This window comes from Larimichthys crocea, chromosome XI (assembly GCF_000972845.2).
Source record: "Larimichthys crocea isolate SSNF chromosome XI, L_crocea_2.0, whole genome shotgun sequence".
NCBI classification, from domain to species: Eukaryota; Metazoa; Chordata; class Actinopteri; family Sciaenidae; genus Larimichthys; species Larimichthys crocea.
In genome coordinates, this window is record NC_040021.1 from 21,010,578 (window position 1) to 21,037,854 (window position 27,277).

Consider the following 27,277-nt stretch of genomic DNA (forward strand, 5'->3'; position numbering starts at 1 on the left):
TTCTCTACACCATATTTTATGAGATATGCACTTTTTTGTTAAGAGGGAGGTCGACATTAAAATGCTCAATTTTACAGGAGTTTGGTGTGGCGTTTTAAAAAGGAGAGAATAGCACATACTGGGGCTTTGATTTAAATGACGAGGTGTGTAAAGCAGCTGTATCGAAATGTTTTCTTCACACCGACCCCGTAATAGTAAACTGGACGTTTGCCGTTTCAAAAGAAGGCTCAGGGGAGGGAGGTTTACATTTTAAGCTTAGTCAGGAGCGGTTCTTTTTTTTTCCTTTTCTTTTTTTTTTTTAAATAAGGTGCATCGTCATTCATCTTTCACAAAATAGCTTACTATCTCAGACACAAACAGGGGGGAGACTGTTGTTCAGTCAAATAAGGGATGACAAAATAAAAAAAAAATAAAAAATGGTTTAAAATGATAACATAAAAATAAGTCAGGAGAAATTAAAAAGCATGATTAATTTAACAATAAAAGCATGTTTCATTTCAAAACATATGTCATTCTTTTTTTGTACATTACCATAAAAAATGAGTATAAATACATATTGTTTTTATCTTTCAACCCTTTCTTTTGTGAAACACAGGTCCCAGGACTGAGTCACTGTATTCGCAGCTTCGTACACACAGAAGCAATAGATTTAAATAGAGCTTTACTAGACTAGAGCCCAGGGCTGGGAGCTATTCTACAAGCAGGATTATTGGATACATCATGAATGTCTATATCTGAAATCACACCGAGATTTCTGTCTCAGAGTTTGTGGCCGACTGCTTTGTTTAATCCTGCTTTGTAGAATATTTTCCCAATTCTCCAAAACCATCGTGAAGGCAGGTTTTTTTTTTGTTTTGTTTGTTTTTTTTAAAAAGCAAGAGTTTGACAATTTGGGGAATAGACTTATTAGCTTTCTAGTTGAGAAAAATAATACCACTTTGATGTCTGTACGCCAAATATGAAGCTACAGCATGGAGGCAGTTAGCTTAAGATAAAGCTAATAGCTAATAGTCCAAATGTAATAAACACTTCTACAGCTCACTAATTAACACTTTGTGTCTTGTATTTCAAATTCATACGAACAATGAACGGTAAAAATGACAGTTTGTGTTGTATTCTGCAAGCTAACTGTGAAGCTACAGTTCGCTTTGGCAGAGGGAAACAGCTAGCCGGGCTGTCCAAAGGACAACATGTCTTTCTACTGGCACCTCAAAAGCTCACTAATTAACATATTTTGTCTCCTGTAAAAGTATAAAAAGAACACAGGAACTCGCTGTGCCAAAAATAGTGTCGGTATGTAGCTAGCTGTCAAATTGACGTTTTTTAAACTCCATTTTTATGTACGGCTTTAATAAAAACTGAATGTAGCAGGCTAATAGATGAGCTGCAGACGTGCTGGTAAGAAGATTGTTGACCTTTGGACAGAGCCATGCTCGTAGTTTCCTTCTGTTTCAGTCTTTGTGCTAACCTAACTGTCTCCTGGCTTCGTATTTACATATAGGCGTGAAAGTGATATCAGTCTTCTAACTTTTGACAAAAAGAGCCAATAAGTCGATTTCCCCCCAGAAAATCTAAACTATTACTTTAACTTTCTCACCTGAAGGTCAGATTTCAGTCTCAGACTGAAAATAGCACTAATTACTTGACAATAAGTAAGCCCCCAGAAACAGGACTTTGTCTCTGCTTATGACATTATGATGATCTTCAATTAGATATGGTTTTGGAAAAGTTCCACCCGGGACAAAAAAAAGGTGGAAAATGATTTCAGATATTACAGCTTTAAACCTCTTTGATTTCCTTCAAAGTGGTGCCTTTACCTTTGAAGCTATATAGATGAAATAAAAACAAAACTTGCCTCCGAAGTTCTGATATTCTAAAACCATTTCCAGTGTGGATTTAGTCTAATTTGATACCACTGATATTAAAAAAATCTTCTGAAAGCACATTCTTTAGGCTATTATAAAGAGGCAGCGTCACAGAACAAGTAGTAAATAGCTTAGGGGTATTTTTATCATTATATATCTGGCTGCTAATACCTATTCTTTACTGGCACAGGCCTGCTGTAGTGTCACGTCAAGAAGCTTCACTGAGCGCGAGAAACGACCTGTGGACGCCAAACGGAGTCCGCAGGGATCGCTTTGGATGAACGCGGACACCATTTTCAGATCAGTCTTAGCTTAGCCTGTTAGCTTTTCCTTTGGCATGGATGACATTTAAACAAAGCACAATTTCCCCTTATTAGATAGCTTAAGTTTGCTTGATTATCACATTGACCCTAAACTGATTCTCATAGCCTCGAGTACTTAACGATAGTGTCACTGGGAAGCTAAATGATTGTATATCCAGTTGCCGTTTGGGCTAAAAAACGGAAGGAAATGCAGCTGAAGGAACTAAAACCTCTGCTGCTGCTGTTGGACTTGACATTAATCCTCTTTTATTCTTTAAGCGTACTAAAAAGTTTCTTGTTCTTCCTCGTTGTCAGGGGGAGAAAAAACAACAAACTTCAAAACCTGCTGTATACTGCAAAAAGTAAAAGGTGTAGTTGTCTGTATGAAAATTAAGGCTACTTCTTTTTTAGCTGACTTTTTAGAGGTTTTCATCCAACAGCAGCTCTACTGTAGGAAAACAAAAAGCCACTCCGCTGAGGAATGATAACTATAGAGGGTAGAAGACAGTGACTGGACAGTTCCGTCTGCCGGTATCCTTTCTTAGCGCCTCGGTGCCAGAGAGGGAAACTCTCGCCATCCATCTTTCCCCAGACAATGGCTTGAGGCGGCTCTTCCGATGAATTGCACGATGAAGAGGTTGAATTTTGAGGGTTATGTAGGTAGGTAGGTAGGTAGGTAGGTAGCACACCATGAGGTGAGTGTGACTGAGAACCATAAGAACCATATATATATTATATATACAGTACACGTTATATTTCTGAGGTTGACGCTGAGGTGAGATAGACTGAGGATCGGCTCAGACAACCAGGCAGGAGAAGGGCAATAAGGAAGAGGAAGAGGAAAGAGAAGAGGTATCCTGTGAGGAGAGAGTGTATTGAGGGGAGAGAGAGGGGGGGGGGGGGTTCCTTGGAGACAATCCCAGTTGAGGACCACCGTTTTTGGAGGTTAAGGGGCTTGGATCGCCCCCTTTTCTTCTTTCCGTGGAACTTTTTCACAAAGATCTGAGGACGTATAGTGACCCATTTCCGCCAGCTGTGTCAATATGTTGGGTAGGGTGGAGGTGGGGGTAGTGGGTAATTACTGTTTACATGGACTTTGTGGGAGGAGGGAAGCTGAGAGAGAAGGAACAGTTGGTGGGAGGGTGGAGGGGGGGTTCAGTTTACTAAGTAGAATTATTTTGGTCTCTTTTTCTTTTGTTTTTTAGCCCCCCCACCCTTTCCCCACCTTTTCTACTCCTCCTTCCCCTTTCCCCCACTTCTCAACCGCTCCCTCCGTCCCAGTTCCTGTGCAGTTCATTCGTCCTCCAGGGACTCCGTCTTGATATCGTTGGGGACCCCTCCGGTTCTGGACAGGGCCAGTATGGTGTGGTTGACGGCAGCCATCTCCACAGCCAGAGAGATGGGGTCCTGGTGCTCGCTGTGCGCTGCGCTGTCATCCTGAGGTGGAGAGGGAAAGCGGGAAGGCCGAGGTCAAGACATGAAAGAATTTAAAATGTGAAAGAAAAATTTATTTTAGTGGACAGGACTCATCTTTTTGTCTAAGTTTTTGCTACCATGCTGACCAGCGGATGGTTTGACGGCAATTGATATTTTGTCCAATGATAGGTTAGCAGCTGTAACCAGGCACGCTGGGCCTATTGAGCTTTGGATTCTCCACCAGTTTTTAGCGTTTCCAAAGGAGCTGAAGTGTAAGGAATGAATTAAACGGTGCGTTTATCGCGTCTATGAGCTGGAATCGTTAACGTGTCTATGACATCAGGCATCAAAATCTGCTTTTAAGCGACATCCTGCCTGATTACTGTACACTGACAGCTATTTAAAGACATGCAATCAGAGGATAATTGTGATGAGAGGACCTCTTTTAACCTCCGTCCGATCTGACTGTGTTTCCCTTGGCCTTTTTTTGGACTGCCCTGGAGAGCGACGCTGCATGCAACCACAGGCATGAAGACGTTACTGATGTAATGCTCGTCAGAGCAGCTCGGCATGGCAGCGAAAACAGAAAATATGGCCTGAAATTGCAGGGTTGTCAACATATTTGCATATTTGTGTGTGGGCCTACCTGTGTTGGCGAGGTGGGCTCCAGTCGGTAAAGGCCAAAAGGTCGGCTGAGAGGTCGCTTGTCAAAATAGGGTAGGTCACATGCCTGGAGGAGGTAAATGTAGCCATTTAGCTGAGCATGATTAAACAAAAAAATCAAGTTTAATTATAGAAATAATTCAAAATATTCAGAATGCATATCTAGTTTTCTGGACGAAAACAGATTAAACACACTCTGTTCATTCCTCAGTAGCTACAGTTAACTTAAACTCGCTGTCTTCCCTCTCAGCCGCCTTAACTTGACAGGAGAGTTTGCACATTGTGTAATAAATACGAAAGCTTCAGGGCTTAAACTGAAACACAATCTTTATCATGGAGGTTTCTCCAATAATACAGAGCATTGCTGTTTTCCGTTGCTCCAGCTTAAGTTTCCAATGGTTACAGGAAAAAGCAGAAGAGAGTGAGCTTTTGTTAATTAACGTGCCATGAGCTACAGCCTTGAGCAGCGATTCTCCAGAAAAAGAAAAAAGAAATAAAAATAAATGAAGAACTTTATGTGCTTTCTATATTTGGGGATGGGTATATGCATGTGAAGGAAAACAGCAGTTCAAATGTTCTTGCAGTTTGTCTTTTGGTGTGAATCTCTGAACAGTAATGTGGTGGCGAAGCCGCGGGGTTCAGCTCGGAACAAACACCACACGCTGCTGATTTCAATTATTTACACGTTTCACCAAAGAGACGAAACTAATTAGTAAAATCAACTGATGTGTATTGTTTAGTTGGAACGAAAGATGTGTAAAAGTAAAAAAAAAAGAAATGCAAAATCACGTTTGACTAATGACTGGAACACTGAATGCCATCCAAGAAGAGCCTTTCGCCAAGGGATGGATGTGAATGGCTGGCAAAAGGCTGATCCATAAAAACATAAAAAACAAAAAAATAGAAATGAATAAATAAAAAACAGACGGTACAAAAGGAAGCCGTAACCGAGGAGGAGTGACCTCTTTCTCTTTAATCAGACCAGTCGTTTACAGTACTGTCTGGAACATAAATCTGGTTTCATGAGTCTTTTGGGATCTTTAATCTCTCTCTACCTGCTCTGAGAAGTCGTTTCCATCGATGTCGTCGCTGTTGGAGTGTCCCCCTGGACTCTGGACGTCTATCCCATGACTCTCCAGGATTGTGGCTTCTTGGAGGAAGAGGATGGATCATTAGATTTACGATGGATCGCTAATAACGCCCTTTAATACATACTACAGAGCAGTGATTCTGAGACTGTAGAGCCGCTAAACGAAAAAAAATGAACAATAGATGTGAAGACTTGATTTTAGAATATAAACTCAGTGGCCTCTTTATTACTGTAGCTACACCTGTACAATCTAATACAATTCAATACATAAGCTCTGCCATAAATTCCACTTTTCACAACGTTTATGATGTTCATTTTTTGGTGACATTTTATCCAGTTCTATGTTTATTACAGAGATCAGAGTTAAAGGTGGTACTGTTCTGGACTACATTTGATTCACAGGAACTTTTTCTCCTTTGCCACTAACTGTGACCTCTACGCTAAACATAGAATTATCACCTTTATGACTGAGTCAAAGAAACACTCGGGAACCATAAAAGTAGACTCAATGGCAGAATTGTTGTATTGGGATGCATCAAACTTGTTACACCGTGTGCCAGCTCATAAAGTCTCTCTAGGTAATACCATCTAGACAGACGTTAAAATACTGTAGCATAGGTTTATTCCTAATAAGAAGATACTTTATCGTTTTAATTACAGAGATTCAAGTACCACTACAGGGAAGTGGTGTACCAATATATTATATCTACTGGTCTACTGGAGTTTTTTGAAGGGCAGAGAGGGACTGTTAGCATGTTACACCAACAGGGAACAACAACCCTGAGCATTTGGGTGGCAGATCTAGGCGTCGTTCATTGTACCATAGAACCAGTGCATTGAACTGTACAGGTGTACCTAATAAAGTGGCCGAGGACATATTGAGTCATGTTGAGAGTGCATGGAAACTAGAGAGCAAGCAAATAAATGAAAGTAAAAAAAAATGTTGGATATGTAGTTTAGACAGATACAGGTCATGCACCATGCGGCGTGAGCACAAATGCAAGTTGACCAAACAACCCAAGCGAAAAAAAAAGAAAAAAAAACATTGTAAGAACATCCACTTTACATAATCGACACTTATTAAGAACTTCTGTTTAAAATCAATTGCAGTGAACACATTTGAGAAATGATGGATGGTGTTGATGAAGAGGTACTCAAGCTCATCTAACTAGGCTGTTGGACTCACTGCTGTAGAGGATTATATATGACCACATATTAGCACAGACTGGCCAAATGATACCGAATCTGTTCAGCAGCTTCGGCACTCTTCAGCAAGCGAGTAATGGAGCCTCTATTTTACAAATTTAACCGGCTTCTAGGTTAACGCAAGAGGAATTCTATAATTTCACAGCAGTTATGGGGATACTCTGCCAGAGGTCATTACAGATGGCAGATGACTGATTAACAATCATCGAACTAATTATAGTGATGGAATGAATAGATGGCAAGCCATTCGGTGCGTAAGAGGAATGTTAGAATTGCTGTTATTAAATATGAAAGAGTCATGTTAACACAAAGGGGCGTAATTAAAAGCTGCAATTAAAAGCGCCAGTGGTCGTTTGTGACATTACCAATGTTAGCCCGTCTCTTGATCTCTTTGCGACGGTTGGCGAACCAGTTGTAAACTTTCAGGGAGGTGACCCTCTCCAGATCGGACAGCTTCTTCCCTGAAACAAATCACATGACAGTCGGGTCACTGCGTGCATCACACACACACACACGCCTGAATTTCTTCCACTGACACAATGTTGTTCTAATCTTTTTATTTCATTTTGGGCTGTTTTTAATCATCGGTCTGCTCCCTCTTGCTGTGAATTCCTCTCTTATTTGTGCTTTTATAATACACGACTGTCTTGTCACTGATGGTGCTGAAATATCTATAAAATATATAAGACACCATGCGGCAGATGTGACACAGATGTCTGTAAAAATGAGATAAAGCCCAGAAAACATTCAATCCACAATGCTGTGGTCACAAAAGAACCAGCAAATATAACAAATAAGTAAGCTTTGTAAAAGAATATATACATCAATTATCTGTTACAAATATGTTACAAAATTCTTCCACATTCCTGGTTTCTGTGGTTTACCTGGTTTCTGAATAACAGCATTGCAGGCGTTTGCTATCTCCTCCCGTTTGGCCTCATCTGGGTACTGGTTGTCGTTGAAGTAGCTATAAATAGCAGGAGAGTCACACTGATTAAATTAATTTCACTACACAAGGACGATGTCAACAAAGCCGAGTTACTGCTGTTTGCTATGTGTGCGCCACAGCCGAGCCAATATTGAGACTCTGAGGCGAGAGTCACAGGCTGCCATGTCTCCTCAACTCCGTGTGGAAATAAGGAGAGAAGTTATGAAACAAACTCCCGTTTATGATCTTTAATGTGCTGCCCACCTCTCCATCACGGCCAGGCACTCTTTTCTCCAAGTGAAGCGACTTCCTCGACGCAAGCGGAAGGTTCCGGGGGCAGTGGTGATGGGAGGTGGGGTTTGCCTCCACTCCATTTCCTCCATAGGTAACGGAGCTGGCCGCATGTTTAGAGTGGCACCTGGGGGGAACGGTGATAGAGTCACTGGTTAGATAAGATACGCGTATCAGGAGGAGTCAGGCCATGATCAGATCAGAACACACAGACGCACAGTTTGCAGGCGAGTGTGTGGATTGAAAGTACAAACTGTGCCAGAAAAGTCTCAAATATATATATATTTAGTAATAATGTGTGCGGTGGCTGTTTTGACAGATGAACAGGGCACAGCTCAGCCCATCCCTTCATGAAAATGTATGTGAAAATGCACGTCGCCTCTTGCTCACGATACATTTTGATTATAAACTCTGACTGAATAGTGCTGACAAAGACTGCACCGCCTCATCTCGAATCACGACCACAGCAGAAAAGAAAACCACACCAAAAAGGATTCATTTGCACTTAAACTCATAAAACTCGCCATGTTGAAGCTAAAAGCTTTGGTGTATTGCGGGGTCACAAGCTCACATGCAGCATTGTCACCTAATCTGACAGCGGACAGCGTGAACAACGCCTAACTGGGTCGCCCTGCAACAGTCCAGGTTATCAGAACGGCATGAATGGGGCATCAGTTTTCTCTGCAGCAGTGATGGAGCCGTGTGTGTGTGTGTGTGTGTGCGGGGCTGGGCTGGGCTGAGCTGGGCCGGGCTCAGTCTGGCCATAAATAGCATAGAGCAGTTTTCCACTGCTGTCGGTGTTGGCAGGGCTCCACAGAGGAACATGCCGCAGAGGACAAGGCGTGGGATGTCTGCTGCCTGGCTATAGGTTGATACAAAGCGCGCACACATATACGCATCCCGAGGCCAGCGCGAGGCCTGTTGTTTTTGCTGTTAACCGTTTAGAGTGAAGTGTGGATTTAAGATCGCGGAAGATGACAGACTCATCCTTGGACCGCGTGTCCATCTTCACAGCACCAAAACTGACACTTAAAGACTACCTGAGACAAAACTAAGATTCACTTTAGTCTCTGGACGTGAACTCTAATTCAACATGACAGTTTAAAAACAGAAGGAGGTTTCAGAGCTGTTGACTCAAGACTTGGCATCGAGTTGGACTTGAGCCACAAAAATGATAAATTGAGACCTGATTGCACTCAGACTCGACTTACTCATGATTTCGCTCCCTGAAGACTTCAAGTGTCAAGTACTAATGTGGAACAATAAAAGATCAGACAGACACGGCATGCACATTCAAAAATTAGACCCTAGAACGCAATGAACATGTAAAGATTTCAGATTTGTTGTCGTCGCTGTAAAAAGGAAATAAACGACTATACTTTCATCCTTGATTTTTCTATCTGTGGTTTTGGAATCCGAAACGCTTCCTTGCATTAATTCTCAGATGGTTTGGTGTCCTGATTATCCGCTCACGGCTCGCTGGTTCCCAGTTTTCCGTTTAACGGAGAGAACGATCGTTCTCGTGCCCTGTTTCCCTACCACAACTGGGTATCAGAGCATGCAATGCGTTTACAGACACCCCCTGCTGGAGTACAACGCACGGCCTTTTGAGTTTATACTTTCAACCAAAACTGACACGTTCAAATATATTTTCAGCATTTCGACCTGAACTTGAATCTTGACCTTGCTTCTGAAGACTTGTGACTCGTGTGTCCTAAAGGACCGCATACTTGACTTCAGAACATTAATGTTACTTTCAGTTGTGAAGGGAGGGTAAGGTCAAGGATGTTGGCAGTCAACAGTTTTCCTCTAGATGTTCACCAAAGAAAAATCACTTTTCTCAAGTTAAACACAGACACTGTTCAGCATTTCTTTTTAGTAAACTTAAGGCTACCTGGGTTTACTGAGCAGAGTTAGGACAAATTGATTTCCATGGGAAGTTACACTGGGGAATTTTGGAAATTTATGGAAATTAACTGGAAACTGGGTGTAATTTCAACAAACTGTATCATATCCAAACATAAACACAGACATTTTGTTTTGTCATAAGCAGACATCCATGCAAAATACATCACATTATAACACACACTTTATCAAGTTTTAATTATTTTATTGAACAATATTATGTATGCACTCCATAAGCTCAAATGTATGACTTCAGTAGTCTTGTGCTCTGGGCTGAGTGGGCTCCAAAGCGTGGTCCAGGGTTCTACAAATCATCTGTATAGCCCTGCAGTAAGCAGTGTGCTATGTGCATGTGATTGAGGTATAGCAGAGTACAAGTGTACTTTTATAAAATCTGTTGTTCGGTTGTTTTTGTCAAGATTATGCTAAAATACATTTTCCCCAACTATACTTAAGTGTCCTGTTAACGGTCAACCTTAAATTTAGCAAATTCCCTGTTTATTCCCATAAATTCCTGTTAATTTCCATGGAGAGTTTCCAACTTTGAAAATTCACGATATTTTGCAACCCTATCCACCATGCATCTCTCTCTCTTCTTGTCATTCTTAAACTGTCCTATCAAATAAAGGTTCAAAGGTCCAAAAATGATCTTGTGATGGACCAGGACGACTGTAACTCTGGTAACACAACACACAACTCAAAATTCTAAACAACGAGACTTTGACTACAGCTGTAGCAGATAACCAAAAACAAATGACTGAAATTTGGCTACGACTAACACACATTTCCTTCTAAAAATGGAAATCAGGTGCCGAAATGAACCCTGACCACAATACACAACATTTCAGCTGCCGTTACAATCTTATCTCCACCAGCCTTCGCTTCATTTTACACTTCAAGAAGCTTCTCCCAACGTATGACATATTACGTGAAACTGAGGCTTCGCATATGGGACATCTCACTGCACCACATACACCACAAGACGCCGTCTACCTCTACTTATCTCATTAACAGTCTAACAGGAAACTGCTGGCAGCAGAGCGTTTTCCTGTAGCTGCCCCCCCCACCCCGCTGTGATTAGTGAGTCTAACTCCTGTGCTATCTTTACATCCAAGTTTAACACTCCTCAACTTTTCCTCATCAAGTCAACCATAGCTTTGGATGAGTATTCCGAGCGACTAAATAAAGAGTTTCCTGTAAGAGCATGATGACAACGCTGGCATTGTTAGCCCGTGCCAGATTGAGTGTGTTTGCTCTATACGTTTAATTGTTTGCCCTCTCTCTCGGCACCTGCTGCCTGCCTTGCTTTGAAGGAAGCGAGTCAAGAGTGAGCGATGCGAGGGTCTAAAGACTTGGGTGTACCTGGTGTGGTTTTCTCCAGTGTGTACCAGCGGTAAAAGGCCCTCTTCTTCTGCTCGCTCAGGTCAGAGCCGTGCTGCAGCAGCCAATGGGAGATCCTGCTCTGGCTGATGCCTGGAAAGCAGCCAGACATCGAATTACAACAGAGTGTTTTGCATCAAGCCCCGGTACAATGTGTAGACAACCCTTGGAAGAATTCAAGAGGAGACAGAGGGGAATACTAGAGCGAGAAAGTGTTTTCTCCCTCCTTAGCTCTGAATTTATTTCTTCTCCGATCACTTGTCTCTCACACGAGTTGTAGCCACAGAAATACTCTGACTCGTCTCTAGTGGATGCTTGATATTTTGTTCAACTAACTTACAGTACCAGTCAAAGGTTTGAACACATCCTCTCAATCAGTGCTTTTTGGTTTATTTTTTATTATTTCCTACATTGTAGATGAACACTAAGCTTAATGGTAGCCATAGTAGCCTTGCATTTAGAATAAAGCAGATTCACGGCGGGAACCACACATGTAGATGCAATCTAATCACCTTCTTGGCGTCTCAAAGACATAAGATAAGAACCAAAAATCTCAAATTTGGACTCACAAGACCAAAGTACAGGTTTCCACTCATCTAATGTTGAGTCCTTGTCCCAAACAGTTCTCTTCTTCATGTTAGTTTCCCTCAGTAGTGGTTTATTTGCAACAATCTGACTGTGAGCTACCTCATGAAGCTGAAATTGTGCAAAGCTGTCAAAGAAAAGGTGACTACTTTGAAGAATCTAAAATATAAAACATATTTTTCTTTTTTAAAACCAAATATTTCCATGTGCTACTTTATAGTTTTAATGTCCTCAGTGTTAATCTACAAAAAACATTGAACGAGAAGGCGTGTCCAAACTTTGACTGGTATTGTAGGTACAGTAGATTTGCAATATTATTGTACAGATTTTCTTCTTTTTTCACTCTGCAACACTGAAACAGTCATGTAAAATTCTCTGTTGAAACACAGATGAAATTCCAGACAGCCTAGAAAACTGCACCAGTGACTGAACAACGCTGAATGCATTAGCACTTATTATGCATGAACAAAACCCATTATTAAATAGTCTGAGAAACAAAAATCACTGAAATCAAATGTGCAATGATAATTGAAATCGCTCAGGTTTTACACACACTTTGCAAGTAGTTGCGGTCAGGGGACAACGTCTGTGGTATTCACTACTTATGAGTGCCCAAAATGATTGAAAGATCCCTTTTTTAAAGACATGCAAAAAACATTTACTTTGTGTCTGAAATGATTTTCCAAATGACATCTACTGCTTCTCCCTAACTTTGCTTAAAATCCCAGTTCGCATATTGCATAACAAGTACATTATAACTGCAGAGGTGAACATTCAACAAATAAATGTGCGCCAAGGACAAAATGACAGTATGTATGCAACAGGAAACGGCTGAAAGCAACAACATGGTTTCAGAGTGTCAGTGTTGCTGCTCACCGGTAACTTGTGCCACCACTGCCTGAGAGATCCTCCTGTTCCCCAGGAACGCTTTGATCTCCTCTTTCACCATGCTGCTGTCCCTCCTGCAAACACACACACGCACACACAAGTAAGCACACAGTGATACATCTTTATACACTGTCAGCAGGAAAATCTCAAGATACCAGGCTGGTGTTTTACATCAGGAAAGGTCCGGATCACTACAGTATGGACAGAAATTCAGCTTTTACATGCAGTTACTCGTGTTCTGTTGCTGTAATGACAAAAGGTTACATGCTTGGGCGTATTCTTAAAATCAAATGTGTGTTTCTATATTGGGAAACCTCCAAAGCCAAGGCTCCATTTTAATCTGAGGTGCATTTTGACAGCATTATCGATGCATTGTTCTTTTTTTCCCCTTCTTTTTATGGCTCCCACATAATCAGCGTTGCATTTCAGCAGATCACAAAGAGAACGGCTGTATGAATTTAAATGAACTGAGCCACAATCAAGTAATCTATATTTTCCAAATGTATTTGCCGGATACGTTTCCACTATCCCCAGCCGGGGGAGAAAAAAAAATATAATAAAACATGCACAGACTTGCAGGAACGGAGGGTAGAGAGTGAACATGTGCAGTCACACAGTGTACCCACCCCGCTTTCTGGCTACGAGCCCAATCCCCTCCCTTATACATACACAATAACGTGTGTACACACACACACACACACACACACACACACACACACACACACGTAACCGCCTTGGCTTTATTCCTAATCCTGGTGCAAATTTTCAACATCTGTCAAATGTGTGACCTGGTTGGTGATCTTCTGATGTGCATACTTTTTAAACAGTTCCAATGGGCACAGCCCCCACAACAATCACCCCCAACTTTAACAGCACTGGTGCTCAAACCATACAATCACAGCATCCTTTGAACTAGGCAGTAGCCCAGACACAGTCAAAATGGAGAACGCAAAGTCCTGACTTCTCCGTTAGCATATTTCTGAAATGAAAATGCGTCACGACTCTTGACATCCAGCATCAATATCCTCCACACCAGCCTCTTGCGGCGCAGCTAAAATTAGAGCTCAAAAACGCTGCTTGTATCGACACCAGTGAATCAATGTAGCACAAGCTGCTGTACAAGACTGAGGAAGAGTGGGAAGTGGAGGAGGGAGGAGGAATGAGGAGGAGGTGGAGGAGGGGTGATGTGTGTGATGCCAACTCAAAGGCCGAACCCCTGCAGAGAAGGAAATGTGCACTTAAAAAGAGAGGAGAAATCAGAAGGGCACCGTGGGATTGTTGATAAGCTGAAACCTCGTGTCACGCCCCCACAGCCCCGCCGAGCGAGACGCTGGAGAGTCCTACAGGCGGAGAGAGGAACGAGGGCTTTTGAGCGCTTCTTAACTTCTCGGCCTGTCTAAAGAGGACATGTAATTTAATGCAGAGGCAGCGTGAATGAGCAACGGGACAGCTTGTGCAGAGCTGAGGGGAGAGCCTGAGCTCTAAATGTCTATTCTTACTCTGACTGTTCGTACAGGGGCAGCCGGGAGGCGGCAGGAGGAGAGAGGAGCTAATGTCTAAAGTGCTCCGGGGAAGAGAGGAGGTGTCTAACATGCTGACTGTCGATTATGAACACTGGAACTGTCAGTGTAACGCGCCTAAGTAGCTCCTGAGCACGTGATTTCAGATGTTACTGTGTATGATTTCATGTCATGTCTCTGGAGGTGCGCGCCTGTAAAGCCTTCTCTTCCTTCCTCCTGAGCAAATGTCATCGTGAACCCTGAAGGCTTCTCAAACATCTGCAGCAGAATGCTTCCCTTTTCATGCGAGACACTCTTTGTTGACTGTAGGCACAATTTCAACAAGAACGCCTTCATGCCGCTCTCCGCTCCTCTGATGCTCCATCACAGGATGCACATCTTTATGTGGTACATGCTGCACAAGACAAATGTGCTAATCACAGCTGTCATGTGGTCCTGCCGTGCTTAAAAGAAAGGAAGGCAGCACACTTCACTTTTTCTGTTTCTTCTTCGTTTGCTCAACTGAGCTGTCGTTTATCTTGCTTATTGCACAATTCCAAAAAAAAAAAGTGCTAAAGTGCTACTGACTAATGTTTCACAAACTCGCAAGAGAATTGAGGTAAATGCACAATTCTGCTTCGGAGTCAAGCAGAGAGCTGAAATGATTTGTTGATTCATTGATTAGTCAATCAATAGAGAGTTAAATCAGCAACTACTGTTGTGTTCGTCGCACTAACTGTATAGTTCCACGATGCGGCCGGCGGGGCTCATCGCAGTCCTTCTAGACTATGCTTGCACTGCAGTGCTCTTCAGATGCGTCCCAGAAGCGTCGCTCGGCTCTGCGGAGAATACACAGCTGGTCTACTTTTAACAGAAGCCGCGACCCGGTCGTGTCAAGCAGCACGGGGCAGATCCAGGCTAGAACTCCGAACCAGCGTTGTATTCAAGACCAACTGAACCGAGAAAGAGTCGTGGCCAAAACCAGACAGCATACAGGGCACTTAAGTAGCTTATATCCTCGGGTGAAGTGTGGTTGCCACATTGCGTCACCTTGCAGTGTTTACAAACCACTGCGTCTTCTTTCAGATGCTTATTTTGCAGACGAACTCTTTGTGGTTTAGGAAACCAAATTTTATTCCAGAACATTTGGCTGATGACTGCTCTCAGACAGTTAACAAATAAATGGGAGAATGCACAGACAATTATTAGTCATCCCCTCAGTTTTGGTCCTGAACTAAAATCCAGAGTCCAGAGTCCTCTTTGTCTAAGACCAAGATGAGACGAGACCGATGCCTTTATAAAGTGGTCTTGAGACCAAAACTGATTTCGACTACTACACCACTGACTCAGACACATGAATGGCAAAGAGAATCAGTTTTCAAAATAAAACACCCTGTGCAGACTCCCAATCATAAAAACAGAGTGAAAGGAAGCAATATGACTACATAGCCTTCTCACTCGTGGTAGCAGCATGTAAATCCAAACCAAATCTGAGCAAGTTAACAAAATGTGGCAGCCAAAACGATCCACTTCTGAGGCCTGGACCACAACAGAACCGTGCCCGGGGGAATCGAGGCGTAGTCAATCACTGATTCCAGCGTTTCCATTGTGAGGATTGGCTGCTTTTTCTTCTCCTTGTGTCTGGCCTATTCAACTGGCGTCCCGCAAGCCACATCTGGTGAAGTCGCAGCTGCCAAGCCATTCGGCGGTTCTATCACAAATTTGATGTGTGACAAAATATGTAAACTACGTAGCATGGCTAACGAGTAAGACGTCTCGCTTCCCCCTCATCTCTGGTGAGAAGTGCACGTGAGTGGTATTGACCAGGCAGGATGTTTACAGATGTGGTCACGCAGCCAGTTATATCGTTCACAAATCAGTGCTTTCCAAAACATCTCCACACGCCAAACCAATGTGTTTAATTTGCAATGAGTGCGTTAAAAAATACTCAGAGGGACGCTAGAGTTCAGAGCGTGATTGCATCTTCCTTTCCTTAGTGTACCATGGAGTCTGGCAAAGAAGAAGAGGCCGTTCACAGACTCAGAAACCACGAGAGGATGAACGCTCGCCATCGTGGATGAGGTGATAAATGACGACATGACCTCTGCTATTAAAAATGTACTCCAACTACAAAAACTGATACTGCACAATTGTACATACATGTCCAATAAACATTATTTTGTTCATTTATTTGCATTTGTTTAAAATGAGTCATTACCAAAAGCTTAAAAAAAAAAAAAAAAGGTTTGATCTGAAGGCCTGAGGGTGTTGGCTTGTTGGTGTGACGTCAACCGTGAGAACCATTTTCACCATTTTGTGTCATTTTACGGACAAAAGCGACAAATCCATTAATTGAGGAATTGATAATTGATTGATAATAAATTAAGTTATTCCTGCCCTTTTTTTTAAAGTGTTTTGATAACTACCAGCTCAGTAGTGATCTTGAGGGTCTCGCTGTAGCTCCACCTTCTCAAAAAATGTAAATACACATCAAGGCCAACAAGATCAGTCTCCTTGAACTGGCTCATGTAATCTAGCAGACGCTGTCTCTCTCTACTGGAACTGCAACAAGGGTAATGAAAAATGAACAACACTGCCAGATAATGTAGAACATACCAACCACGTTAAGAGCGAGACAGCTTTTTATCTGCAGTTCAACCACCGGAAGAGTGAAGGCTACATAGAAGTGCACGTTAAAGGTAACCTCTCACACAGAAGTCTCTACCAGTTTCCAGTTTGCTTTGACAAATAATCATGGCGTGGAATACACCAACGATGAAGTTCATTGACCGAAAGCTCCAACACAGCTACTAAATGGACTTTTTGGTGAGATGCTTTTGTTTCCAGGATCAAGGATGAACTTTGAACCTCGGCTCTTATGCCAGAAGTCTTTAAAATGTTCAGGGAGCCATTCTAAGTCAAAGATGAAGATCATGAGATGTGATCAAAAGCTCCAGAACTAAATCAACTTTGTGGTTGAGGTCCTTTTCTCAGTTGCCATTTCCAAAAGGTCAAGAATGCACTCAAGTTTTTTTTTTTCAAACATCTATGTGTTCTGACAGCAGCTGCACACAAAGGAGCTTCAGTGGAATTTCCACTTGGTGCCATTTATTTGCCTCGTCGTCGCAGCCCTTCACTGCCAATAAAGACTCCGACCAACACAACTGCAACGAGCCATTCAGAATGACAATGCACCAGTCAGAAAAGACGGATAAGAGCCTTCAAGGTTGCTTTTAGAAGCATCTTTAGTGCCTTACCCACATGAACATTCGCTGACAGCGTCAGTAGATATGATGGGAATTCACATCCACAGCCTCAGATGCCGTCTAGTCACCGTAATCTACTTCATGTTAATGTTCTACAGGCACCGAAATCAAGTTGGACAAACTAGTACAAGTCAAAAGTTTCCCAAACAAAGTTTCAGAGCTCGCTCCACCCCCGTCACCACTCACCTCAACAGCTCCTCCACCTTGTCGTCGATATCCAGGTCCTCTTCTGTAGCTTCGAACCCGAACGCTCGCGCTGCGGCTGCGCTGTTCACCGGGTACCTTGGAGGAGACAGCTTTCCGTTGGGTGTAGCGGCCAGGCTATCCCGGCCGTTCTGAGATAGAGCCACCAGTGAGACCGGTGAGGGCAAGATGGCGGAAGGCGGAGGCGGCCCCGGAGGCGGGGAGGTATCGTAGCTGTTGCTGGGAGAGGGCGAGAGTCCCCCTGCGCTGGCGAACTGCGTCTGCGTGGCGGTGGAGATTTTGGAGGTCGTGGAAGACGCGGCGGTCGCCGTGAGCTCGCCCACGACGGCCTCGCCGCTGTTGTTGTTGCCGTTGCATGACACGGAAGAGGTGGTGGTTGCCGAGGCAGTGTTGTTATTGTTGAATGATGTAGTAGTATTAGAGGCAGAGTTGTTGTTGGCCCCGCCTACTCCGTAAGAGGAGGAGGAGGAGGAAGAGGAAGAGGTGCGGCGGCCGAACTTGTCGCCGTGCTCCCGGTCCAGCCGGTCCAGAGTGTCGAGCGCGTGCAGGATCTCCTGCTTGGTCATGCCGGTGCGACGCAGCCGCTGCAGCAGATCTATCTGCTCAATAGTGAAGCGCGGCTCCTCACTGAACTCAGACATCCTGCTGCTGGATGAGAGACAAGAGAGACAGGTTGTGAGACAGAGGGGAGAGGAAACAGGAAATGCAGGGGGAGGGAAGTTAAGGAAAAGCCAAGTGAGTGAGGATGTTTAAAGGTCTAGGTGGGAAACGGGAAGAGAAAGAAGAGGCGGAGAACAGGAGGAGCGAGGAGGAAAAGTCAGGCGGAAAAGAGACAGGAGGAAAGGAGAGGATTAAGTAGGAAAGAGTGAAAAGGAACGCAGTTGCAGATGAGGGAAGAAAAACGAGAATGATGGGGAAAAGGAGGAGTGAGGCAGAGGAAAGGTAGCGGAGGAGAGTTAGAGGGATAAAGTGGAAAAGAGAGGGGTGGGAAAGGAGGAGGAGGAGGAGGGGTGACTGCAAGAAGAACATAAAGAGGCAGCAAGTAAGAAAAGGAAGACAAGAGCGAGAGATAGAAGTGTGAAAGAAAAAGGGGAGGGAGGGGCAGGGCATAAAAATCGGCTATTTTTGGGAAGCAGCAGGCAACACACGCAGAGTGCCAGAGTCACCTTGACAGCTGATGCTATCTTAACATTCTGACTGCCGTTCTTTAAGAGCTACAATATATCCCCGGCTCTGCACACACACACACACACACACACACACACCACCCACGCTGTATGTTTTTCATAAGCAATTTGCCGTGCTCAAAATCAATGCAACTGGAATCAGACTGCGGCAGATTTTCCATCTTCCGTGCCAGCGCCGGGCCAATGCTGATATGATAAATGGTTTAAAAGGGGTCACTGGCATTTTTATACATCTGTGTTAGACTGAGCGGTGCAGAGGACAGGGGAGGGCGAAAAAAAAAAGACATGACCTGAGAGTGTGTTTGGAAGTTAAAAGGAAACTAACACGGAGGAAGCATTTGGAGAACAAATGCAGGGGAAAGTCACTTTGAAAACACATCTTCTGCACCACGGGGTGGCTCAGTGAACATTAACTAGTCTCTTTAGTTATCATTAAGAATTCACAAGGAAGGTTACAGACGCTGTGGATCATTACCGGGCACGGTTAAACCATGAAACCTGTCACGTCCCGGCGAGATGAGAGCGTGGCACACAAAGCGGGGCTGTGTTCTTCTGGTGGAATCATTACCCGTGCTGGTTTAAGTATTCACAGGGTTAACTATTCACTTTGTTCAAGTTGGTTTGACTGCTTTAAAACACTGACTCAACCTTTAAATCAACGCCTGTGGCTCACAGGACATGTGGGGTCAAAATATTTTTAAAAAGTTAAGACTTTTATGAAGTGAATATAAGACAGGAGCAGCTGGAGTGGGCCTGTTTTTTGACAGATGCTTAAGCAAACTTCATTTTGGCCACATCCCTACCGGATTATCGTTTTATTAAAGAGTCCAACAAGATTTGCAAGCAAAGAAAAACTGAAGCTTTCTCATCCAAATACAGGTTGCATGCGTCCAAGTCCAAACCTCCCTAACTAAACTCGTCTCAGTGGCACTACAGTGGAACTTTTTCGAGTCTTTAAAAAAAGGTTTACACTCGGTGCTGTCTCTCTTTTTTCCTCCATGTGTTGTTGTTTTGCTGACTCCGGGGCCTGCAGTGGGAGCACAGATCTGTCGCTCGTGTCTGCGCTGCAGGAAAGCCGCCGGTGATGCCAGCTTTCACGCCCTTTGCCCAAAAAGCTAACGTTAGCAAATGTTTCTGGTGGCACACGGACAATGCCCCGGCACGTTCACATTTAAAAAACAACAACAACAAAAAAAAACGAGCCAGCCCGGTGCAACACGGAATGACTTTCTACCGTTTTCCACAAGCACGTCTTTAGACTGACAACAAGCCCGTGGGCATCTCGGGAGGACGGCTAGCAAACTTGAACCTTCTGGCAGCGCTCGGGCTTGTGGAGTGATTAGCACAACATGCTAACCATGCCAACGCTGATACTAGCTGACGTTAGCCGCCGTCGCTGGCTAACGTTTGATATTAATAACATCACTTTCGGTGTTGCAGATAGCAAAGTACATGACTTACCTCGGTTCAAATCGTCCACTTAACCATTTAACTTTGGAACTCGAGCAAAGACCCGCGGTGTCTTTTTACTGCAGCCGAACAATAAAGCAGTTTGATTACTGTGCCCTGTCCGACCCCTTTCCAAGGATTTCTAATCAGAGGCGAATTATTTGCCTCTCTGCTTTGTCTGTCTGACAACAGCCATATTGACAACTAACACCTCCGAGTAGCTCTGAGGGAACTGTAGTCTTGCTCTCGCACAGGCCGCTACCACGCGGCTGCGTTCTTTACGCTAAAGACTACAAATCCCTGACACGAGAGCGGAGGGGGGGGGAGCTGATGGCTCGCTGATCTACAGTTGTCACAAAAAGGCGATGCAGTTTTTAATGTGACCACAGCGGCTGAAGCCTCTGCTGCTGCTGCTGAGGAGGAGGAGGAGGAGGAGGAGGAGCAGGAGCGCTGTGGGACTGGGGGTCTGCCTCACAGACCACCTGGAAGGTAAAAGTAATAGATTACATGTGTAATGGTACTGTGGTTTGTAAAATAGTACTTAAAAACTTCAAAACAAGGTGATTTATTATTCCAATTAAGTGTAACAGATGATAATTAAGTTGGTGGTGCTGGATCAACAACCAAGGAGAGAGATTAGCAGAATATCATCACATCACTTTAGTATGGGACACTCCAAAATGTAAGAAACATGCCTCAGGAGTCACAATAAAATTCATTAAACACAATGATATGTAAATAAAATATGTATATATAATATGTAATTAATATTTATTCATTTTTTATGTAAGAAAGTTTAAAAAAAAAAGACATATAAACAAGGCTGCATTGACAACACCAGCTCACTGGCTCTGGATATTAATAATCTGTGAGCTATAAGTGATAAGCACACCCCAACAAGACTGAAATTAAGTTTCAAACCTTGCAAACATATAGACCTATTTACATATTTTTAGCGCTTAATGTTTCAGATATGCATAGGAGGGGGTGTTGGGAGGTGGGGGCTGTTTACTCAGCTGGTTTTAGGTGGAAGAAGGTCAGCATTAAGGAGAAATTAAAAGAGGCTTAATTCTGGAGGGGAAATGGATCCAGGTGGCTAACTTAGCATGCGCATCAATTAGACATTTCGAGTGAAAAACACAGCCCATTTAAGTCAACCATTAATATTTTTTGCTGTGCTGTTTCTGCTTCATCTCAGCCTGCACCTGCTTCGCCTGCAGAGTTATATGCAGTTACACTACTCATATCATTTTTGCTGTACACTCCAGAAAAGCAAGTTTGGTGACACTATGTCGTCTTTAGACTACACTGCTTTATATGTTTTATACTCGCTGTTGAGACTTTAGACAAAGAGACAGCTCCAGTCAGAGCTGCCTGGAAGAGGAACATGTTAAGTGTCAGGTACAATCCTATGGACGGTAATCGTCTAATGCATAGTTTGATCCTGAGGTCAGTGAAAATCAGAGTAAGGCAAGGCAAATAACAAGTGCTCTACTCTCTTTTAATAGCAGTCAGAGTGCTCGTGAAGAAGAGTCAGACCCAGTGGAGGTGTTAAGCAGTCAGAAGCTTTTTGAAACATTTGTAGCTCACAATAGAATATGATGAATATTAATGCTGTTCAAGCAGTCGTCTATGACCTAACAGTCATGAATAATGCATAATGGACTCATAGGGCTCATATAATGTGCTTATGGTGCCATATTTACAGTTGACTATATGAGATATATTATAGCTTTTATTCAGAATGGAGCACCGCAGATTTTGTAAATGAGGTGTGAACGCTGCTATGCAGAATCTGTGCAATTTACAGCCTGGTGGTCATACTGCCCCCATGTGACAACTACAGCAACCAGAAATAATCCTGGGAGAATAAATTAGTTGGCTTGTGGATCTCTCATGTTCTTTATATATTGTTCTAATTTGGTTTCTTCAGTGCTGTCACAGTTGTGAAACTCATGAAAACAAACTGAATTCTGTCCACAAAAAAACTCCATCTCCAACTCACCATCACTTTGTACTTTAAAGGTCCCATATGTCACACTTTCCCCGTGTTTTTAATTGAAGTCTTGATGTTTATATGAAGATATAAGTTGTTCGTAATTAGGGATGTAACAGTTACAGGTATTACAGTAAATCACAGTGTAATTTTACGTGATACCGTGATTACCGTTTATGTATAAATTAATACCATTATCACGGTGGATTATTTTAATTTCATTTTAATAATATTTTGGCTTCTAATGTTTTCGTATGATAAGAAAATCACAAGAATTTGTGAAATTATTTCAATGTATGTGTTTTTTGGAAATTTGTACAGCAATTAAGAATATCGCGATAATATCGTTAACCGTGATAATTTGGTCACTATAATCGAGATGCCAGATTTTTACATATTGTTACATCCATATTCGTGATTTAAAGTACCACAGAAACGTAAATGTAGCTTTACATCGCACTTCTCTTTGAAGCTGTAGCAAGAACAGGTTGTTTTGTCTCATTAGTATTAATGAGCCTCTCTTCTGATTGGCTGACTGTTTTTTGTTTGACACACGCCAAGGCCAAACACAGGTAACAGATTGTAGACTTCATGGATAGTGGGTCTGGGTGGGTCGTGGCTGAGAGCATTAACTGTATAGTGACATCACAACCTTACAGAAGTCCTGATGGCGCGTTTAAAGGCAGAGTCTGTGAATATGGACTGTGTGCTTTTCCCTGTGGATTGTGCATTTTGATACTTTGAAAGTATTTATACAGCACCAGATGTTTCTGTGAAATTCAGTTAAGTAATCTGAGTGTGAGTCTTCCTAGTGGGGAAAATGAAGTCATTCTTTTTGTCTGAAGAAAAAAAAAAAATCATAAATGTCAAGCTTTTGCTCCTAGCACTGACGCTAGAAAATAACCACTGTGCAACCGCCATAATTTAAAAGCCTGAAAATGTATCCAGTTTGAGAAAGTACAAGTATTGCAAATAAATGTCACGTATAAAAACATCAAATTAATTGGACCTCTCTGGACTATTGTAAATCAGAAGAGTTAGATTTCTATGGAAACAAGAACGGCTACAATAAGAAAATAAAAATGAATGTCAGTGCTCCTTTGCTGTAGATACATTGAAACCATAAGCTTTTATGAGGCTCTGTTAGTGCCAAAATCATTGTTGTATAATGTATTGTAATTGCTTTTGTCTTGCTGCAGTTCGCCGCTGCACATCTCCCTACATTCCCCACCCTAATATTAAAGAAAAACTCAATAATACATGTTTTCATAAAGCTAATACAAAGTACAAACACAGGTGGACCTAAGAGGATAACTCATTAGAATTCATTCAATTCAGGCATGCATGTTTTAGGGCTTCAGTATTATGCACGCTCGGCTCACTGACATGCACTCACAACTGAGCCATCATTAATTAATGTTATTAGTCACACCTGTGGGTTTCCTGCCCCGACAAGTCGAAAAGACTGCGATGAGAAAAGTCTATTACCTGACTAATCCTGGAAATGTGCACCGGTAGCAGCCGCCATGTGCTTGTGTACACTGCAGGCAGTGAGAGTGAAAGGTATTTATGAGTTGACCCTGATGTACTGTCTTTTAATGCACGTTTGAACAGCAGAGGGAGACTACAACCACCTTAATGGCTTGTAATTTCTGAGAGTACTTTGCTTTTGCCACTTTCCTCCTCTTTTTTTCTTGGCTTCCATCTCCCTCCACCTCCTCCTGTCTCCTGCCCATTGATTATGTTCCAGAAACATCTTGTCAGGTGCATTACTTTGGAAGAAAGCCAATAAAACAATCATTTGTGCTTATAAATATATATTTTAGGGCTACAGCTAATGATTATTTACATTATTGATTAACCTGTTCTTTTTCTTCCAAATGAATTAATTAGTTATTTGGTCCATAATGTCAGAAAATGTTGATCATTGTTTCCCGAAACCCAAGACCAACAAAAATCAGTTATGTCATGACACTTTACATACAGTATAGAGCTCGTCCAGACCATACACATCCATATTATGATTTACAGAGACCCAACACTTCCCACCACGAGCAAACATTTGGTGACAGCGGCAAGGAATAACATCCTTTTAACAGGCACAAACCTTGAGCAGAATGAATCTAGCAATAAAATGATAACTATAAGCTTTGATGGAGATATGACTAAAGGTAGTAATAGTGAGTCTTGTTTTGTCCAGAATCCAGGTATTCAGTTTACTGTCATAGAGGACTAAAGAAACCAGAGAATATTCACATTTTAGAAGCTGAAATTGGACATTTCTATTACTTTTATTATTGCTAAAATAGTTATTATAGTTATAGTAATTTATTAATTGACTGATAAAATGTTACCTTCTGCCAAGAACACATCTGAGCTGTTATTTTACATGATCATTCAGTATTTTGTAGCATCAGTAATAGTTGTCTTTAAAGCCTATAAACATACACTTTTCCTTCAGCCATAAATGTACCTCTTTGTCCTTTTTGTTGAAGTATAAGAACACTACAAAAGGATAAACTACTTAAATAATTACGAGAAAAACTACCAGAATAATATAAAAATACTTTACCACTACACAGACTACTCGCAGATAAGAGGAAAGGGCACTTTGTTTCCTCCTAGCTCCCTTCAAAGTTCCCTACATTTTTCCTCCTAATGGCTTTCGAGTGCAAACAAGAACTCAGTGCGCAGCTGCCCACTCAACATGGTTTGATGCTCGGATAGTGGATACACCAGCATCCGGCAAAACTCAAGAGGAGGACCGGGGATACTTTTCTTATCGCCCGTTTAGTTGTCGGTGAGTGTTGTGCCTTCCTGCCCGGTGGTGTGTGCCCATGTGAGTATGCATGCTGGTGAAACGAGCCGCTGTTGTTCAGCCAGCTGTTTTGGACAGCGAGGTTAGCTGGCAGCGGCTAGCAGCGGCAGTCAGCTAACGTGAGCTAGCACAGAGAGAGCAGACGCCAGCTCCGGGTTGTTTTGGTGGTTTCAAAATGAAGCTTAACATCCAGAGTTTGGGGACTCGAACAGATAATGGGACATGAAGGGTGGTTCGGGTTCACACGACGAAGCTCTGCTGTTAAAGGTTAACGCTAGCTTGGCTGATAGGGTCTGCTGTGATTTGACATAACGTTAAGGCCGAAGCTATAATGATAGCGTCACCTTAATTGACATAAAAACATATGTTCAGGCACGAAACTGATATTAAAAACTCAAAAACAACACTTTAAATTGAACACAGGAGCGAGCGTGCGCTCAGTTTTAGCACTTGCTACGTTAACAGGTGCGAATGAGAAGTGTAGATAACATTTACATCAGTGTGTCAGGTCGCTAAAATGGGAAACAATATAAAGGGTGGTTCACGTTCTGCTCTCCAGTCAGGAATGTCGAAAACTTTGTGTGTTATATAAATCTCTCCTGTGTCCGGCTGCATTGTCCCACAGTATAACGGAGCCTGGTCCAGCTCGCTGTTGTGAAGAGAAGTTTTTTTATTTGAACACCTGTCTGCCTGTCCTGTGGGAGCAGGAGTTATGTTTGCAGGAAAGGGAAGTCCAACCTCAGTGTCAGTCAGCTCCAGATGATCTGACACCTCAGCAGACTAAACCCGTACCAACCACTTCTTATATAACTTTTGCCTTAGTCACGTCCCTGGAAACAGCCTCTTAAATAATAGACCTTTTTCACAGCAGCCATTTTGACATGATGGTCAACACAGGTGTTACCAATGATACTAATTAAGGTCCAGTTCTCTGCTGCCATAAATGGAACTAAACCTTAATTAGTATCATTGGTAACACCTGTGCTGACCCTGTGAAAAGCCTCTATCATCACAATCCTGTATCCCAGTTTTCCTCTTATTTATATATTAAACTAATATTTATCGATACAGTAATACTTCTTTTAATACTCTGTACACACTTGTCACTATTACATTTTACTTCTACAGTGTATAGTGCACTTTTTATTTTGTTATTTTGTTCTTATCACTCCCGTTTTTAGCTTATTTTTTATCTACCATGTCTAGCACTGTTATCGCATCTAGTGCTCTTACTGCTGAGCTGACCTGTTTCTCCTCCGACACATTTCATTGTATTGTTAACCCTGTGTTAACCTACGTAATCACAAATACACTGAAAGATGTCCGGTAACATTTACATACTCCCAGGAGGTATTAAATTGTGCCGGGGATAGATATTGAATTTAGTTGAATTTGTCATGAAATCTCAGTCTCAAGTGCAAGTGAGGGACTTGTTTATGGTCAGAGATCTTTAACACCGTGTGCATGTGGACTGGTTGCTAAGCTCTGTGTCAATAGTTTGCTGTGAAAGTGTTTCTCTCAGGAGCATTAGCCACAACTAATCCCTTCCTTATAACTTCTCAGCATCATATGAACGTGACCAGCAGCCCTCGAGCCAAACAAACTGTTTAGAAACACAAGTGGAAAATGAAAGGCAAAGAGCCCGGGTCAGTGGCCTGGCAACAGGGGTATTTGGCGTCTTCGGCATTAGCGACAAACTGTTGCACTGTTAGTGTCTGTCCTCTGGTCAGGAGTGTCTCTGCAGCTTTAACACTGCTGCCAGCCACAGTCTTGGTGAACCTATGAGATGCTTGCTGAGAGTTTAACATTGAGTTTTGCTAACTTGGATCGCCATTGGCAAGGTCTGCTCCTGTGTCTCAACCACTTTCCTTGATAAATATGCAACAGTGTGCCGTCCCGACTTGTTCCATCACTACAAGTGCTTCTTAGTGTTCAGTTTGTGTGTTGAGTTTTATACAGTCCTATCAAAAATGTTTTGTCAGGCCAGGTGTTGCTTGCAAATGCAGTTTCTGTTGATCTACAGCTTTGCGTGGGAAATATTTCATCTGCCTGGAAGTGTTGTTGGTGTTTTTTACTGATTTGTTAATGTGTCTCTCTTCATCATCAGAGTTTCGCGGAGGCTGCCAGGTGAGATCAGCGTGTTGCTGTCAAACAAAGACCCACAGAGTTCATCTGAAGAATTTACAGTAAGTATCTGGAACATGTTCAACATCTTTCAAAGCCGTACACACAAGACCATCGATGATGCTTTATTCATATTCTTTCAAAATAAGTGAGAGCGTACGTTAGTTAGTTTACAGCCATGTACTTTAAGTTACTTGAATTCTACTGCTGATTTC

The 27,277-nt window shown here is 42.5% G+C and overlaps 2 protein-coding genes across 6 annotated transcripts in view; one reads left to right on the forward strand and one right to left on the reverse strand.

Moving 5' to 3' along the window:
• Positions 1 to 288: 288 nt before the first annotated feature.
• Positions 289 to 20,449, reverse strand: hmbox1b (homeobox containing 1 b). Of its 3 annotated transcripts, none has more exons than XM_019267690.2 (10): positions 20,137 to 20,449; positions 17,471 to 18,133; positions 12,508 to 12,593; positions 11,029 to 11,139; positions 7,735 to 7,888; positions 7,427 to 7,509; positions 6,908 to 7,003; positions 5,302 to 5,396; positions 4,230 to 4,313; positions 289 to 3,604 (listed from the first exon to the last, which is right to left on the reverse strand). In XM_019267690.2, the coding sequence occupies exons 2-10, from the start codon at positions 18,127 to 18,129 to the stop codon at positions 3,461 to 3,463; spliced, it is 1,512 nt and encodes a 503-aa protein (XP_019123235.1). In that variant the 5' UTR covers positions 18,130 to 18,133; positions 20,137 to 20,449; the 3' UTR covers positions 289 to 3,460. The 3 variants fall into 3 exon arrangements, with proteins under 3 accessions (XP_019123235.1, XP_019123236.1, XP_019123234.1); XM_019267691.2 differs by having other exon boundaries at positions 5,302 to 5,393; positions 17,471 to 18,136; XM_019267689.2 differs by having other exon boundaries at positions 17,471 to 18,136.
• An 85-nt stretch (positions 20,450 to 20,534) lies between these two features.
• The window catches only part of disp1 (dispatched homolog 1 (Drosophila)), an 82,929-nt gene continuing 76,186 nt past the window's right edge, over positions 20,535 to 27,277 (forward strand). Inside the window, exons 1-2 of one of the 3 annotated variants that reach the window (XM_027283983.1) lie at positions 20,535 to 20,613; positions 27,046 to 27,124. The gene's annotated coding sequence lies outside the window, so the exon portion shown is untranslated. Of the gene's footprint in view, positions 20,614 to 23,591; positions 23,684 to 24,749; positions 24,960 to 27,045; positions 27,125 to 27,277 lie in introns of those variants that run through there. The other 2 variants (XM_027283982.1, XM_027283981.1) reach the window with 2 other exon arrangements.